A 15975-nucleotide genomic window follows, 5' to 3' on the forward strand; every position below is an offset into this window, starting at 1 on the left:
ATCCAAAACTCTATTGCCCATTATCCTAGGTCCCCCTCACACAATGCCCCAGTGCTAACAGGCCTACAGAGGCATCTATCCACCAACTCTTTTTTAAAATTCTCATCATTATGTTCAAATTGGTTCATAATGCCTCCATGAGCTCACCCCTTCCTAATTTTGTGACCTTCTCCAGCCCTAAAACTTGCCCTGAATTATGAGTTCCTTCAGCATTGGCCTCCTGTGTATCCATTGGTGCCTATTCTATCTGACACCTGGGCCCTGAGTTTTCTGGAATTCTATCTCTAAATCTCTCCATCTCTCTCCTCATTTAAGAGGCTCCTTGTAACCTATGTCCTTAATCAAATTTTAGTCACCCATCCTAATACCTCCTTTGGTTCACTCATTTTATTTATTAAAAAGGCATAGATTTACATAGACAAAATTTGGAGCACAGTAACAGGCCATTCGGCCCAACTGGTCCTTTACAGTGTTTATGCTCCACAAGAGCTTCCTCCTATCAACGCATCCCACCCTATCAACATATATTTTTTGTGTACTTACTAGGCATTGCCTTAAATGCACCAGTGCTACTGGCCTCAACCACTCTATGTGGTAACCAGTTTCACAGCATCACCACTCTATGAGTAACTATGTTTCTCCTGGATTTACTGAATTTGTTGGTAACTATCTTTTATTTATGGCCCCAGTTTCGGACTTCTCCAAAGTGGAAACATCTTCTCCATATCTACCCTATCTATCGAAAACCTCCATTTATCTTTTGTCTGATTCTGCCCCTATGAAACGCCTTGGGAAGGTATTATATATGCAAGTGTTGTAGCACAATTCCTTCTGTACATTGTGAGCCTGATTTTGGAAAACGTGCGCATTAATGGCTGTTTCGTGTATTTTCTCGTTGCCAGTTACATCTGTTAACAAATTGCTCAAATGCACATCAGTCGTTACAACATGAGTGCAAAAATCTTATAAATTAATATTCTGCGATTTTTAAACCCCAATAGGTTTTGAATTGCTAAATCTGGAAGGATCAGTGTAAATGAATGCGGTTTCCTTAATAACCCAGCCTTTTACCAGAAAGTCAAAATCTCACTACAACCAAATATACATATGAATCCTTTTAATCGTAGAACTTCCTCACTGATTAATTTCATGTGCTGTGGATTATACTTGGAGAGGTTGCTAAAGGACAATTAATTCCAAATTAAAACTCTCTGCAGGTTGAAGGCCACCAACAATTAAGATTCATTACGTTTTAGTTTTTGTACAGCTGGGTGATGGCTGGTGCAAGAAACTGCACGCAGCTGGGCGAGGGCGGATTTATTTCACCATTAACCCTTTATTGGTGTATCTACAAAGAAAGGAAACAGTGGGTATAATTCTCAGTAATATATGATTGGTGATGCAGTATTTTAATCCAAGAGGTACACTGTTCAGCGTGGTTCAAATTCAGTAATTTTACAGTAATACTGCAGGTCTTACGGTGCAAGATGCACTAATTCTGCCGAACTCGTCCATTTAACTTTTCTGGAGAAGTGACGGACCACCAGATGAGGTGAACTCGGATGCTGGCGCTGTGCATTGGAAGGCTGGTTGTTTGAACCATTATCATTTAACATTTTAAAAGAATCGCCTTGAAGGTTACCAATTGACCCGGTAGCTTTTTTTTCCTAACTGTAAAAGTCTCACTGGTTAATCCTGGAAAGTGAAGCCAACCCCTAGAGCCCCCAATTTATAGTTGCAACGGGAAGATAACGTTCCTTCTATCTATAACTCGCCCACCAGTCGATTTTTCTTGAAATTGGTTAATAGGATTGAGCCTTGTTGAGTGAGAATTATGTCACTGAAGAAATTATGTCCTTGTTCCAAACACTTTTCGCAGTAGAAGGCTCACTGCAATCGTTTTGTCACTTTCATATTACTAAAGTGTATTCAACTACACAAGAAAAAAAAATAAACGGTTTACAAGATAAAATTGAACACTGAGTTCTACACCGTTTTCAGTGACATGATCCCTTAAGGATGTAGTTATAAAATCCAGACGAACTGCCCATACTTTTTGACGCTGGTGATAGCTGACCATACAGATCTATATTGGCTCGTCATCTTTCAGATCAACCAGCTCTACTTCAACGTTTGATTTTCCTTTTTAAGATGTCTGTGGAAAATCGGCTTTATTTTTGCTGCTTGCATAAATAATTCATTTTATTCACTAAGCGGGCAATGGTTCGGCAAAGCTGAAAAAGCTGAGTTTTGATGAAGACTGCCTTATTTTTAAGAAGTTGTTTTGACCATGTTTGGCTGTCTTTAGTATTTAATTTGCAAAATGGTTCGAGAAAACGTTCTTTGTCGGTGTCAGCTTTGTCTCAGTTGGTAGCACTCCCGCATGAATCAAAGCGTTGTGGGTTTAAGTCCTACTTCAAAGACTTGAGCACAATATCTAGGTTGGCCCTCCAGTGCAGTACTGCGGGAGTGCTGTACGATCAGATGTGCCAACTTGTGAATGAAATGTTAAACCGAGGCCCTGCCTGCCATCTCGGGTGGATGTAAAAAGTCCCATGGCAATATTTCGGAGAAAACCTGGGGAGTTCTTCCTGGGTCTTGGTCAATATTTATTCCTCAACAAACACACTAAAACAGATCTCTTCTTCTTCTTTGGCCTCCTTATCTCGAGAGACAATGGATAAGCGCCTGGAGGTGGTCAGTGGACAGATACAGATAATCTGGTTATTATCACATTGCTGTTTGTGGGAGCTTGCTGTGCGTAGATTGGCTGTGTTTTCCACATTACAGCGGTGACTAAACTTCAAAAGTTGGTTTTAAAGCGCTTTAGGACCTGCTGAGGTCACACAAAGCACTATATAAATGCAAGCATTTCCTTTCCTCATAAAATAGGAAATTTAAATTAAGTTGTCATGGTACAATTAAGTCATTCTTACTAGTTAAATACAAATGTTAGTTTTGTATTGTTTCTTTTCTATGGATTTGAAGAAAAGGGTGCAAAAGAAATGGATAAGAATAGACTGACACTGCGAACTTGGTGACTGAGTTTGGTGGAGTTGATTTCAAGTTGACCAGTTATCAGAATTCCACTATATCTAGCCATTTACCATGCACTCCTGTTATACAATATGGAATTTCCAGTTCAACCATAACACATCAATTCTGTTTCGACTGTCACCTTTAGTTCTCGGCATCCTCTTGATTACCGTTGATAGAACAGTCTCAGCACAGGAAATACTGGGTTGACTCTACCAGCCCGGTGGTGGTCTGCACAATCCGCTTCGGGTCGAACCAGGGTAAAAACGGGACAGGATTAGAAAGAAAATATAAATAGGGCGCTTTGATCCAAATATGAAGTGTTCCCAGATAACCCATTTTAATGGTCAGCACGCAAAGTTAAATGTTCGAGTAGTGACAATACATCCCAGAAATGAATTACTTTTGCGTAAAATGTGGATTTTATTTAATGTTTTAAGCTTATATCGAATTCTTGAAAGGAGGGCTAAAGAAGCCTCAGTGCGGGGATTTGTAAATGAGTTGGTCTTATCAGTAATTTATCGGAATCCTAGCCCAAGCATAACACTCCTTGGGATACTGCTTATCGCTATCAATTTTCAGCTGAATTCCATTTAATTTAGTTCATTGGCACGAAGGCAATATAAACATTTATTAGACAGCCTGCAAAGATATGATCCACCGTAGCCAACCTGACTTGTGAAATGTGTGTTCGGGTTGTTAGATTCACTCTGCTCTGTGGGAAAACTTCCACCACATAATAGAGGGGACAAACACAAAGCTGGACAAACGGTTCTACATTCTGTCATCTGTAAATATGCATGTGTATGTATGTATGTGTGTGTATATATATATGTATATATATATAGATATAGTTAGGAAAAGGAATAAGAAAGATGACTGATAAGAGTGGATAACAGTCAGGCTGGACTACGCAGCTTTTGGTCATTTCATTTAGAAAGTCCAAAATCAGACGCTTGTGTGTGTGGATTTTTTTTGTGCTTAAGAGGAAGGAAGCTATAAGAGATGTAAAAACATCTGGTCTGACCATGTCAGATGCTTTTGGCACGGTTCTTAGTCCAGTAATCATTGTCTGTGTCCTGTGATCTAGAAACGGCTTCCCTTATTGTTTACCCATATTTTAATGCTAATTTGCAAACACTGAAGAAGCGCCCAAACAGATGTGAACCATTTGGTTGGGTTGTAGTTCATTTGTCAAGGAAAAAGAGAAGGCTGCCTCGCAGGATATTAAATATTACCTCGACCATTCACCGGCACTTCATATTTCAGGGTTAGAATAGATGTCGAGTTTGTAAGGAATAATGAATCTGTCCAAAGCAGCAGAAAAAGACAGACGAGTGTTTGGGGAATTTTAGAAATGGAGTAAGTATTTGTAATGGTTCCTGACCACATCCCAAGCAGATTACAAACACTCTTCACGCCAGTTTCAGGCATTGCGCTTAACCCTCTGGATGCTGACAATTTCTTGACTTTTTAAACATAAAATCATCTATAATCTGATAGAAAAATGCGAAATCTGATGCCTGAATGTTAATACTTTCCAAAAAAAAACAACGCCGAAATGTGAAGTCCTTGTAAAGAATTAGTTCTACAGAAGTTAGCTCCCATTCTAATTGTAAAAGCAGAATAAAAAGTAATTCACACCTTGTAAATTTGCTATCTCCCCTCCACCCCACCTCCAGCAGGTAGTCTTTCGTTTCAACTAAAAGAAACAAAAGAACTTTGTCTCATTTTTATTACTAACGTGATTGGTTTATGAAAAGTTTCATAGCAATCCAGTGCTGTCCATCTCGAAGAATGAAACATTGGTTCTCCGGCCTCGGCGCAAAGAAGGCAGTTATTTGTACTTGTCGTTGTTAACTCCGAGATATAAAACTATTTCCTGATTGGTGATAATTAACCGATCTCTGAATGCCTCATTGCTCATGTCAGGAACCATTCACTCTTTTACTTATCTCAATAGCGTCTACCATTTAAAACAAACGACCGCCCATGTTTAAAGAATGAAACAGTTCAGATTTTCTTCCACTCCATAAGCCATACCTGGAATACAATACCTTCCTGTTTTGCGCAATTTTACAGTAAATATGACACCGGTCGCGTCACGAAGTATATCACGCAGGTTTTGGTAGCTCTTTTTTTTTCAGGCGATTAGTATTGCATATGCCCTCACTTATTGCTCTCATTCTGTGTCTCAATCCCATCAAAAACTATCTCAAAATATTAAATAAGTATCAAAAAAGAACTTCTAATATACAAATTTAGGTTCGATCTGCGATGATCAGCATTGCACCCGCCATCGTATTTTGTTAGTCTGGTTTGCCAGTTCCAAATAAATAAAGACCGGTTTTAATGGCTTTACCCAGCCTTGGGCTGTAATTTAATGGCATGGCTTGTCCCATCATCTGTTAACTGTGGGAATGTGCATAGAGTTCACAGAAGTTTCTGTGACTGCCTAACATAATGTGCGTGGCAAAAATGAATCAATGTAACACTTCTCTGAATGGCAGGGAGAGAATAAATTGACTCCATCTATTTTATATCCTCGCCCACCAAATATACAGACAGACACACATACATACAAAAACACAAGAACAGACTTTCCCTCCCCCACCCCCACCCCCGGTTCTCACGCACACAAACTGACATACACATACATGCAAGTGCGACACGTTATGTCACATGGCGCCGTGGCTTTACATGTAAAAGATAACTGATAAAGTTCAGAACATTTGGTATTCAGTGAACTTTTATTCCAAAAAGACAGGAAATTGTAACGAATGGAGAAGTTAGACTCCGGCTGTAAGTTTGGCAGGGGTTCAAGGCTGTTCGGGAAACTATCTGTGGCGAGATATTTAGCGAGGTCACAGTAATCGGAGTCGTTATATACCCTATCGCGTCAGCGAAGGGTGGAGAGATTTTACAATATGGCAAAATCAACACTGAGGATCAGAAACCTTTCGCCCCTAGGGGTGTAGCATAACAACATTTGTGTCTTTCTCACTTTGTTGCAACAATTAAAAGAACGTCCAGTTGATTCAATCATGGATTATTATAAAGGGAAAATCCAATCAGTCCTCTAGACTCATCAGTTATCTATCAGTCATTCCCGCATCCACTTGACAAACATTTTGACAAACTTTCCATGTTCTGCAATTATTTAAAAGATTCGATCGTCCAACCAGAAATTGGGTGTGCCGCTCCTGCCGGTTGCTCGCTGGAGTTCTCGGGTTTCTGACACCTGCGAGGATGATGAGGAACCGCAGAAAGGTTGTGGCCCAGAAAAACTGTCGCCACACGGTGCGTGACTATTTCCTCGCCGAGAGTGTATTTGCCCTGAATTGGCTCTCGAATCTTCGAAAATGTATTAGTCACGCGTGTTAAAGCGTCAGGATCGCTTTCGTACCCACGCGTCACTTTCATGTCAGTTTCATGAATTAAAAATGAACCGAGCAGTGATTTCCGTGCAACCGCGGCTGATTTACAGAGCAGGGGCCATCCGTAAACTGATTAATGCGATACAATTAAAATCATTAGAAAAGGAAATGAGATGATGAGAGAAGACAAAACGGAGACTGTCCACTTCCATTTCCATATAGATTTCACTCCACGCCTCTTCAAGGGGAACGGGACAGAGGTACAATACGATATAAGGCAGATGAATATTTTACCTCACAAGCGGACATTCTGAGTGACAGGAGAACTGTATTCATTTATTATCCATCGCCTCCTGGTTGTGGGTTACTTCGTTATTATAGTGAGGACGAACGAATGTGGTCTTCACAAATGTAGTACAAAAACTCGTCTGTAACATGTTTCCCGCATTGCTATTAAACAAGAGAACAGTTTCTGATTATTATTTTATCTGAAATATTAACTTCAACAAAGCATGGCTTAAACACCAAAAAAGCAAGAAACTAAATAACTTCAATCATTGCGCTATTTAGAGTTAGGCCCGCTAAAGCATTCCGAATTAGTTTTTTTTTAAGGAGACCACTTTGAAGCAAATGCTCTATTTAAAACTTCTCCTCAGTTTCGAAGCTGCAATATTATTTTTTCAAATGCTGCACTGTTCTTAAAAAAAAAAGGAATAAATTACAACTGTGACTTTAGAAAGACAGTGTAGATCAGGATCAGTTACTCTAAAAAAAAAACGACGCTTTGCAGTTGAGTCTTGATATGGGTTTTGTGTTAAAAGTTGTGGAAATAAAGCTCTATATCAGCCGCGGTGCTTCAGCGAAAATGCTCAGAAATACCGTGAGGGAAATTAAAGGGAACACGCACCGGACTTAGGAGACTTTTCTTTGGGTCACTTAATAAAGATATTATCTTCAAAGGCTAAGCTCTGCCAAACCATTTGTGATTCAATTCACCTCCCATCCCAACCGTAAATTAGCAAAGACCTCCGCAAATTGCATTATGTTTTTAAAAATGCAAATCAAGCAGCCTCTGTAAATGGGGAATTTTTAAAGTTTAAAGAGTTGTAAGTTATTTTACGATTGCAAGGTGCAGAGAACCCCTTTCGGACAGCGCTGCCTTTTATCATAGGAAGAATGAACCAATCCAGATGTTAATAACAATATGAAAAGCGTTTATCTCTTTCTGAACTGTGTCCAATCTAAATACTTGCAAATAAATTACAAGGCGGCTTACGAAGCTTGGTAACTGTACATAAATCTGATGTTAAAAGTTACAAACTTCTTCAAAAACCTAAAGTTTTATACATTGCTGTAGCTCTCCATATGTGGAATTACAAATTTAACTGTTGTCTGCTATGAAACTCTACTATCCCAAACACTCTAGTTTTCACGGCTTTAGATATGAATACCAAACGTTGCACAAAATAATGCATTTATTATATAGACTGTGCATTTGCATAAAGGCACTGATGATGGAAGAAACACTCCCGCTGTACTATGTGTATCAATGTTATTTTAATCTGGGATTTAAATCATTGTTGTTCCTGTTGGCCCGTCTCAGTAACTTTTAAGATTGAGGCAGTTTTTTCTTTCTTTCACCAGTCATCACAGGCTACACTAGATGGCGGTGTCAGAGGTCATGCTGACGGGGCCCACTAGAAAGAATTTTAAACCCCGTTTTATTTATCAGAAACAGACCGATTACCCAGTCTGTTGATAATATTCCAACTCCGCCGCCTTTCCCCATGGCTCTCAATCCCAATCCCCGAGCTGCGTCTGCACTTTGAGAAACACCGTGAGGAATTTTATGGTCGAACTGCACAAGATCAAGGAACCATCTCCGGGTAAAATGACCCTTCGGATGCGGATCCGTCAGTTCCAGCAAGGGAAGAAGTCTGATCTTCAGGAGTAAAGAGCAGCTTTAAAACTCTGCGCCTATTTTTCTGACATGAATGCGGTGAGACTGGTGGGTAAATGTTTTCCTGCTGTTTGGGATAAGGCTTTGGGAGAATTAAATTAAAAAGAGATGGTCCTGTGATTTATAGAGTGATAGATGGGTGGGCGATGGGGAAGGGAGGGATACAAATCAAGCGGCTGCTGAAGGTGGACGGGATTCAGCGCCAGGTGGATGGAAGACTCACTCTTCGGCTTGTTGCCTTTGAGGACTCGGACTAATGGACAAGGAGCCAATAGGAAAGCACACTGGCCGCCAAGGGGGCGGGTTGTGGGCGTATCCAACCTCATCCGCCTCTGATTGGAGGCAGGGCTGCTCATGAATATGTATCGCGGCTTCTATGTGGTCGCTGGGGCTGTCAATCAGCCGGCGTCAGGCCGCCCTTTATATCAAGGCGGGCTGAGAGTGATATTGAGCTTGGGAATTAGCAGCAGAATCAAGCAGAGGATACAAGGGAAGGGCGATTATCCCATCACCCAGCAGAGAGAGAAAAAAATGTGGCCAGAATCAACAGTGTGATGGCCCCGATTCTATACAGCGGTCACATGCTGTGTTTCTAGATGATGGAAGTTGATTTGATCATCTCATTGCACTTTGTGTAGGAGTTGTGGCTGGTTAACAATGAGTCGCTTCCACACGGCATGGAATGTAGCCTGAGCTGGTATCATTCAGATTTCACTTCCCCGGCTGCCTTCCGAAAGAAACTTTTGCTGCTTTTCATCATGCTGCTGCTGTGGGTCTACATCTTCTACTCTTGCGCCGGCCTCTGCGTCTCCGTGCCCAGCCTGCCCCCGGACTCCGAGGCGGCCCGTCCCAAGTCAGCGCCGGGCTCCGGAGCCGGCATCTCCGACCTCCGGTCCAAGCTGCTGCTCCTCCGAGGCCAGCAGCAGGCAGGTGAGGCGGCGCTCGGGCTCGCCGCCTTCAGGTCGGCTTCCAGAGACTTGCTGCAGGACGTGGACAACCCCACCGAGCTGGCCGAGGAGAGCCCCACGGCCGTCAGCGGGCACTCGCAGAAGCCGCTGGATCTCAACCAGAGCGGCTACGGGGCGAAGAAACTGCCGCAGGCGATCATCATCGGGGTGAAGAAGGGAGGCACCCGGGCTCTACTCGAATTTCTCCGGGTCCATCCCGACATCAGGGCGGTGGGGGCAGAGCCGCATTTCTTCGACAGACACTACGATAAGGGGATGGAGTGGTATAAGTAAGTGTTGGCGATGATGTTGGCGGCTTTGCTGCTAGTTTGGGAGGTGCGCCCAGTCCCTGTCCACAAGGGGACAGGCAATGAATGATTACTGTGGGGAGCTGTACGAGAAAGGGGGTGGGATATGGCGCTGGGATATTGGGGAGAATGTCTTTGCATTTTTTTAATGTGCTAATTGAAACTGAAATGTAGTTCGGGGTGTTGGGAGGTTCTGACTGATCTGTGAAAGCAGGCACTGAATGCAAACGCGTTTGGGGCACATCTTCGCCCAGCTGCATCTTTTTTTGTAAGTCTGCAGTCTACCAAACTCTCATTTCTTTCCATTGGTAACATTCTCCCCCATGCCCTCCCCCCAGAGAGAGTGTCACTACAACACACAGCCCCAAATAAAATCTATTCAAACACGTGAGTGCAACCTCCTTTAACACCTTTTTGGCAGTAAGCAGACGCGTGATTTAAATTTTTTTTTTGGTTAAACAGACTATTCTCTTAATGCTGATGTAATAAACCTGAGCTTCACTGGATTTATGATGCATGGCATTTTTATATCTCCACTCTCTGGAGAGGGGGTTGTGTTTAATAGTTGGGAAAGCGGCAGGTTGACCTCTCTCTAATATATAATATAGCGTGCATGTATTGCTTTTACCGTCTCAATTTCACAAGGTTTAAAATGGATATTGCTTTTTAACATTTTAATTAACTTACAAAGCCCGGCAAACGGAATTATTTACCTTTTTATCGTCAGGCGAATGGCGCCACGGTAGAACAGAAAAGCAAACAGCGCGGGATGATAAAGTTATTGCAGATATCGTGCTACTTACATGCAAGGAGGGGATTTCACGAACTGCACAATGCATCTTGAAGCGATTCATTTATACCCTAAATCCTTTCATGCGGCCAAGGAAGTGTGCGTTTTGGCAATATCTGATCTGAATTTGACTTGCAATATCCCAGAATGTGTAGTAGATGATCGATCACACTACTTTCTGCACATAGTTGAGAGTTTACTTCACAGTAATAACTAACTGTTGAATTTTGATCTTTTATTCAGTCGGAGTTTCAGCCCAAGTCGTGCTGTCTATTTTCCAAATCACTCTTTTAGTTAACACTGTGCGTGGAGAGCGATTTAATGCGTGTCGGGGGGAGGCGGGGGCTAGGGCAAGAAAGTAAGATCATTAAAATAAATTATGGTGCAAAACTCATTAGGTTAAAACTGTGGGGAGCTGAGGGCAGTGTGCTTTTTATTTTTATGGATCTCCATAGTAGGCCAGGAAAAAGGGATATTGTGTCGGTTCAAAAGGTGAAACCCAGCAGTCTTTTAGCTTCAATCCATCAAGCCAGGAAACGGCTCAGTAATACAAGCCCTGGGAATACATCGGGATGCAGGGAAACAAGAGATTTTCCTCTTTCTCGTGAAATCTGCTGCTCCTTCTGCTCCGGCTGATGATTTCTATGAATGTAGTCTGACAAGAGAGTCCTGCTTTCCATCCCTACAAGGGACAGCAGTTAAAGATCTTCCCATAACCAATTCGCTCTCCGAGATTTTCCGTCCCGCTGCAGTTGAAGGGATCTCTGTTTGTATAACTTGTGGCTGCTCTCTGATTTTAAACACATGCTCCAACACATGGTGGCAACCCGGCGTCTCACCTCACCTGCGAAGCCTCCCGTCTGATATGCCGATGAAAAATGCAACTACTCTTGTCACGTCCTTGGCTGTTTTACGGACCCCAACTTCCGTACAGCCTAAGACGCAAGAGTTCAGATCTGACGGATAAAACTAGTTTTCACCCAAGTGTCCAGATTAGACAATGGTCAAACCCAAGCGAATAATTTCCAGTATGTTCTGATCAGATGACTGACAATTCCTGGAATTCGCCGAAGACTGTTCCCCACTCCTCTAGTGTATTTTACAGCTTTCGTTGTTTCGGCCCCATGGTCGTGTCGGGTGGGCGAATGTTATAAATCAAATTGAATGTAAAATTATTTCTAAATTAAGTGTCTTTTTTTTTCCCTTTTTAAAACACTTGTGTTTTGTGGATTTTTTTTAACCTTCACGTTCGGGGGTGAAGGGGATGAGAGACGACATATTGTAGAGAAAAGTTCCACTTATTCTTTCATGCGTGAGTCGTGGCTAACAAAGGCGTCCTTTTGTAGATGCGCTAGAATCTGTAACTACCATCACAATCTCAAACTCCTGGTGGCTTTCAAAACATCGGGAATGCCGATTTAATTTCACCTGTTGATGAAACGTCCCGTTCCTTTTATTGTTCACTCTTTCTGAAAGATTTGTTTCAATTGAGATAAGAAAAGGTGTCAGATCAGAGTTGGCGAGATCTCCCGAATCTGATGGGGGTTTATTCTGATCACACACACACGCACTCTAATATATCTACTTTGTCTTCTGTCTCCAAATACGCTTGGCTTGCCTCGAGGCAAAGACTTTGATGTGAAGTTTGTATATGATAAAATACTTCTCTGCTTGAAAGATGTGAAGTTTGAGAAAGTTGCTTGTTTTAATTTTCCCCGCTTTTGGGAATAGTGCAATAAAAATGTCAAACCTTCTCTAATCCTTATGTCCAATCATTGTACTGACGCGAAGAGGAGCTTATAAAACGTCAGAATGAAATGTACAATTTAAAAATCGTTAAAATCCGATTTTTTAATGTATAGATTTATGGATTATTTAATTAATTGTCTGGAAGGCAAGAATTAAAAAAAATATCAGGGAAAATGTAACCAGAGATGTGTGTCACCTTTTTAAATACTTTTAGCCCCTTAAAGTGGAAAAATAATCTGAGCCCATATAATCCCAAACAACACTGGGAAACTAAAAAAACTGGGAAGTTGTTCAGGAGCTGTTAAATACTGCTTTTGTTTTCATACATTACAATCACTTGTATATTTTTTTTGGTTCTAATGGCTTTTACTGTTGGCCACAAGCTGCTTTTTTTTTAGAAGCTGTATTTTTCTGCAACAATTATTAAAACAAGACTTTGGAATATTGTAAACACGAGTACATGGCAAAACTGGAGCATTTTAAGCGGGAATAGATTCTCACTTATTTGTTCTGGAGTATGTTTGTTATGACAGTGAAGCTGACCAGAATTTTTCCCAGCCGAATGTTTTAAGTGTTGGAAATTTTGCTTTCGATTCTTAATTCCGGTGATTTTATTTTTTTGCGTTCGCCTCAGACTGCGCCGTTGCCAGCTCATTTGTTGACTTGGATTGAGTGGAAGGTAAATCAACATTAACCAACGACACCAAGAGGAAAAGAAAATAAATTCTCAAATGTGTGCATCCTTCTCCGGTGTTATCAGTACTTTGTCTAAAACAATCTGCAGTGAGAGAGTCCTGGGGGAGTGTTTGACAAGTTCAGATCCTCCTCGAAAGCAACGTCTAATTATCAGCAATGTTACTGGATGGAAAACTCCCAGTTTTACACCAAAGAGAGCTGGGTGTCCCTTTATTAGGGAATTTTAATAGGGTAGAAAAGCTTGGAGGCTGCAGAAAAAGATTTATCCTATTCCAGGTACCCTTTCCTCAGTTCTGGACAGGGCAGCGATTTGTCCGAATATTCAAACAAGGCTGCACAAAAATATCGAATACAAATCTTGAGTTGCTTTTGTGAGTTGTGTAGATTCTAATTGATTCTCATTATTCAGCCCAGAGAAAATACATAAATTGGTAAAAATTGCACATTAATATTCAGACGACTTTCGTATTGGGCTTAAAAACAATTAAACACAACCTAATGAACGGATGTATAAGAGTTGTGTTGTTTTTTCACCCTCTCTCCCATTCCGCTGTTCCTGGTCGAATATCTGCGGAGGTCTGAGGAGCAGGAACGAAAAAATAGGCTCTTCACCAGTCGCCATTTGGAGTAGGTGGATGCTCTGGGACTCGCATCAGAGTTTTGTCGTTTGTTTCTGTTTACTGTGACAACACAGAACAGTTTTTATTCCCCGAGATTTAGGACAGAGGTGGCAAAAGAAACAAACAAGAGTCCATCTGCTAGGAGATCGCCGGCTGCTTTTTGTTTAGCTGGAAGATAATTGTAATCCTGTCCAGACTCAGCCTCGACATTAAGCGCCGACTAATTATGAGCTGTTAATAAGGACAAAGTAATGGTTTAGACCTGATGTACTTTATCAATAGTGGCGATTAGCAATTTAGCAAGGGAAAAGTTCTCTAAATGTCGATGGACATTGTTGGTTCTTTAAATAGTTTGAATCTTGACCCCGAAAATCAGGGTCCTCTGACCTGAACGGTAACTAATGGTAGTTTAGTAAACCAGAATACATTCAAGGGGCATACGTGTTTATTATGATTAGGATTTTAAAACAGGCTGCATGTTGTACATTTCTAACTGTATTAGGGTTCAGTTGCCACTCGGGAGAGTGCCGGCATTTTACTCCAGAATGTAATTGGATAGGGACTGTCCGGGAACTGAAGCAAAGGAAATTGATTCATATTTCTTTAAAAAAAAATAAAAACTGTTTCATAGCTCTAGAAATTAGTAACGAAATGGAAGTTTGACCCCTGAAACATTATTATAATGCTTATTATACTTTTTTGAGGGTAGGGTTGGGTGGGTTAAACCCTCGTCCTTTTCCAATATTAAAAATAGCTGGCAATCAGTCGGTGGGAGGCGAGGCAGATCCTTGGCCAAGTCCCCTGAGTTGCCCTGACAGATGGCCGCTTCATTCCGTGTCAATGCTGCCACCACCAGGCTCCCGAGCTCCGGCTGCTCCACTGCGGCCTGTGCATTTCACAGTCCACAAGTGGTGACCCGCCTCAGCAAGAAGGAACTCCGAATACAAACAAAAACCACGCCCCAGCTCAGACTGCGGTTTTGCTGCTTCACCTGTTGGGCTCTTGACACACTACACAAATCTATCTGGTCATTTAAAATGCTGGGGATCCTCATCTGTGTCCTATACTAATAAAAATGTGATATTAATAGTCCAATCTAATACACAATCTGCAAATCAAAACTACTCTTCTGTGTATTTCTGGTTTCTAAAAAATTGAACGCCGATGCAACAAATAACTCGTTGAACTTGCAGTTAATGCTTAATCATTTTGTCAAAGGGATTAATAAAGCATTGGTACATTTCTGTTACAAGACAGACCCTACACAATGTCTATTTTGAGACGTTGTGCTGTGTCAATTCACATAGTTGGATAAATTGAAATTATCCAAGTTGCAATTGAAAAATTTTATGGATTCTGTGTATAGCAAAAAAAAATCACAACTATTTTCGGTATCCCGAACCCATACAATTGATGCTGAATAAAAAGAATCAAATACAAAAAAAAAACGGGGAGCCTACTTTCCGGCTCCATCATCTGATCTATCATTGGTTGGACCATCACGAAATATTCCATTTGTACGAACATGCAATGAATACCGTGCTCAATGTGAAACTAACACCACCACCCGCCACACTCCCAACAAAATTAAGTTTTACAAAAGTTAAATCGAAGAACTTTAGTTAAAGTTGAAACACCAAGAGTTAATAACCACAAACTTCGCCTCATTTTCAGACGAGAGCAAAACAATCCCTGCTCTGTGAAGGGTCGCGGTAAGTGATATCTGCAGCAAAAGTATTTCATTTAACCCATGTTCACTGTCATCTTTGGACGGAAAAATGTTTTGCTGTTAAGGCCCCCTCAAATAAGTGTCGGTTTTCTAAATAGAAATTGTAGATAGAATTTTCAAAAGGAAAAGCTGGTATTTGGTGTCTAATCATTTTCTTCTCGGTATGGGGGTGGGGGGAAGAGATTAAAATAATCGCCTTTAAAAAAAAATTTAGTAGGAAGGAAGCTATCTTTCACAAAGCCACATCCACTTGTTCCAACAGTTTTTTTTAAAAGAATGATCTGTGTTCAGTGAGTAAAAAAAAAGGGGGGGGGGTTATAATTGATAAGACATGGCTGTGGTTGTCACTTAGCATATGGAGCAAAGGAAACAGGAAAAGAGAGGGGAGGGTTCCTTCTTTAATTAGGAAGATCAGCTGCTCTCACCGGATTGGAATCCCGTCGGTAAATAAACTCGCAAGTCGGGCTCCATGCAAATGAAGCCATTCTTATTGTCGATGAGCCACATACGAGTCCAGACCTGAGGGATTTACTTTCTGCCAATAATAGCTGTATGTGTATACACACCAAGTCTTTCTGTACCGATATATATAATATATAAGAATCACTTTGTAATCTAGTTGTCTAAGGACATGCAACATAAATTACCTGGGATGAAGAGCTTGCCTACTGCCTTCAGAAAAGGAAACTCATAATTCCATTAAGTCAGCACGGTGTTTGGTGTGTAAAATGTAGCCTAACCTCAGTGTAAAATCACAGTCTAG

General features: G+C 41.2%; 1 protein-coding gene across 1 annotated transcript in view; it reads left to right on the forward strand.

Moving 5' to 3' along the window:
• The first annotated feature begins 8811 nt into the window (after window positions 1-8811).
• Window positions 8812-15975, forward strand: part of LOC137384256 (heparan sulfate glucosamine 3-O-sulfotransferase 3B1-like) — a 29157-nt gene continuing 21993 nt past the window's right edge. The window contains exon 1 of the mRNA XM_068058016.1: window positions 8812-9610. Coding sequence (XP_067914117.1) covers window positions 9051-9610 — 560 coding nt within the window. The 5' untranslated portion in view covers window positions 8812-9050. The remainder of the gene's footprint in view (window positions 9611-15975) is intronic.

The sequence above is a fragment of the Heterodontus francisci genome, chromosome 26 (assembly GCF_036365525.1).
Source record: "Heterodontus francisci isolate sHetFra1 chromosome 26, sHetFra1.hap1, whole genome shotgun sequence".
Taxonomy (NCBI): domain Eukaryota; kingdom Metazoa; phylum Chordata; class Chondrichthyes; order Heterodontiformes; family Heterodontidae; genus Heterodontus; species Heterodontus francisci.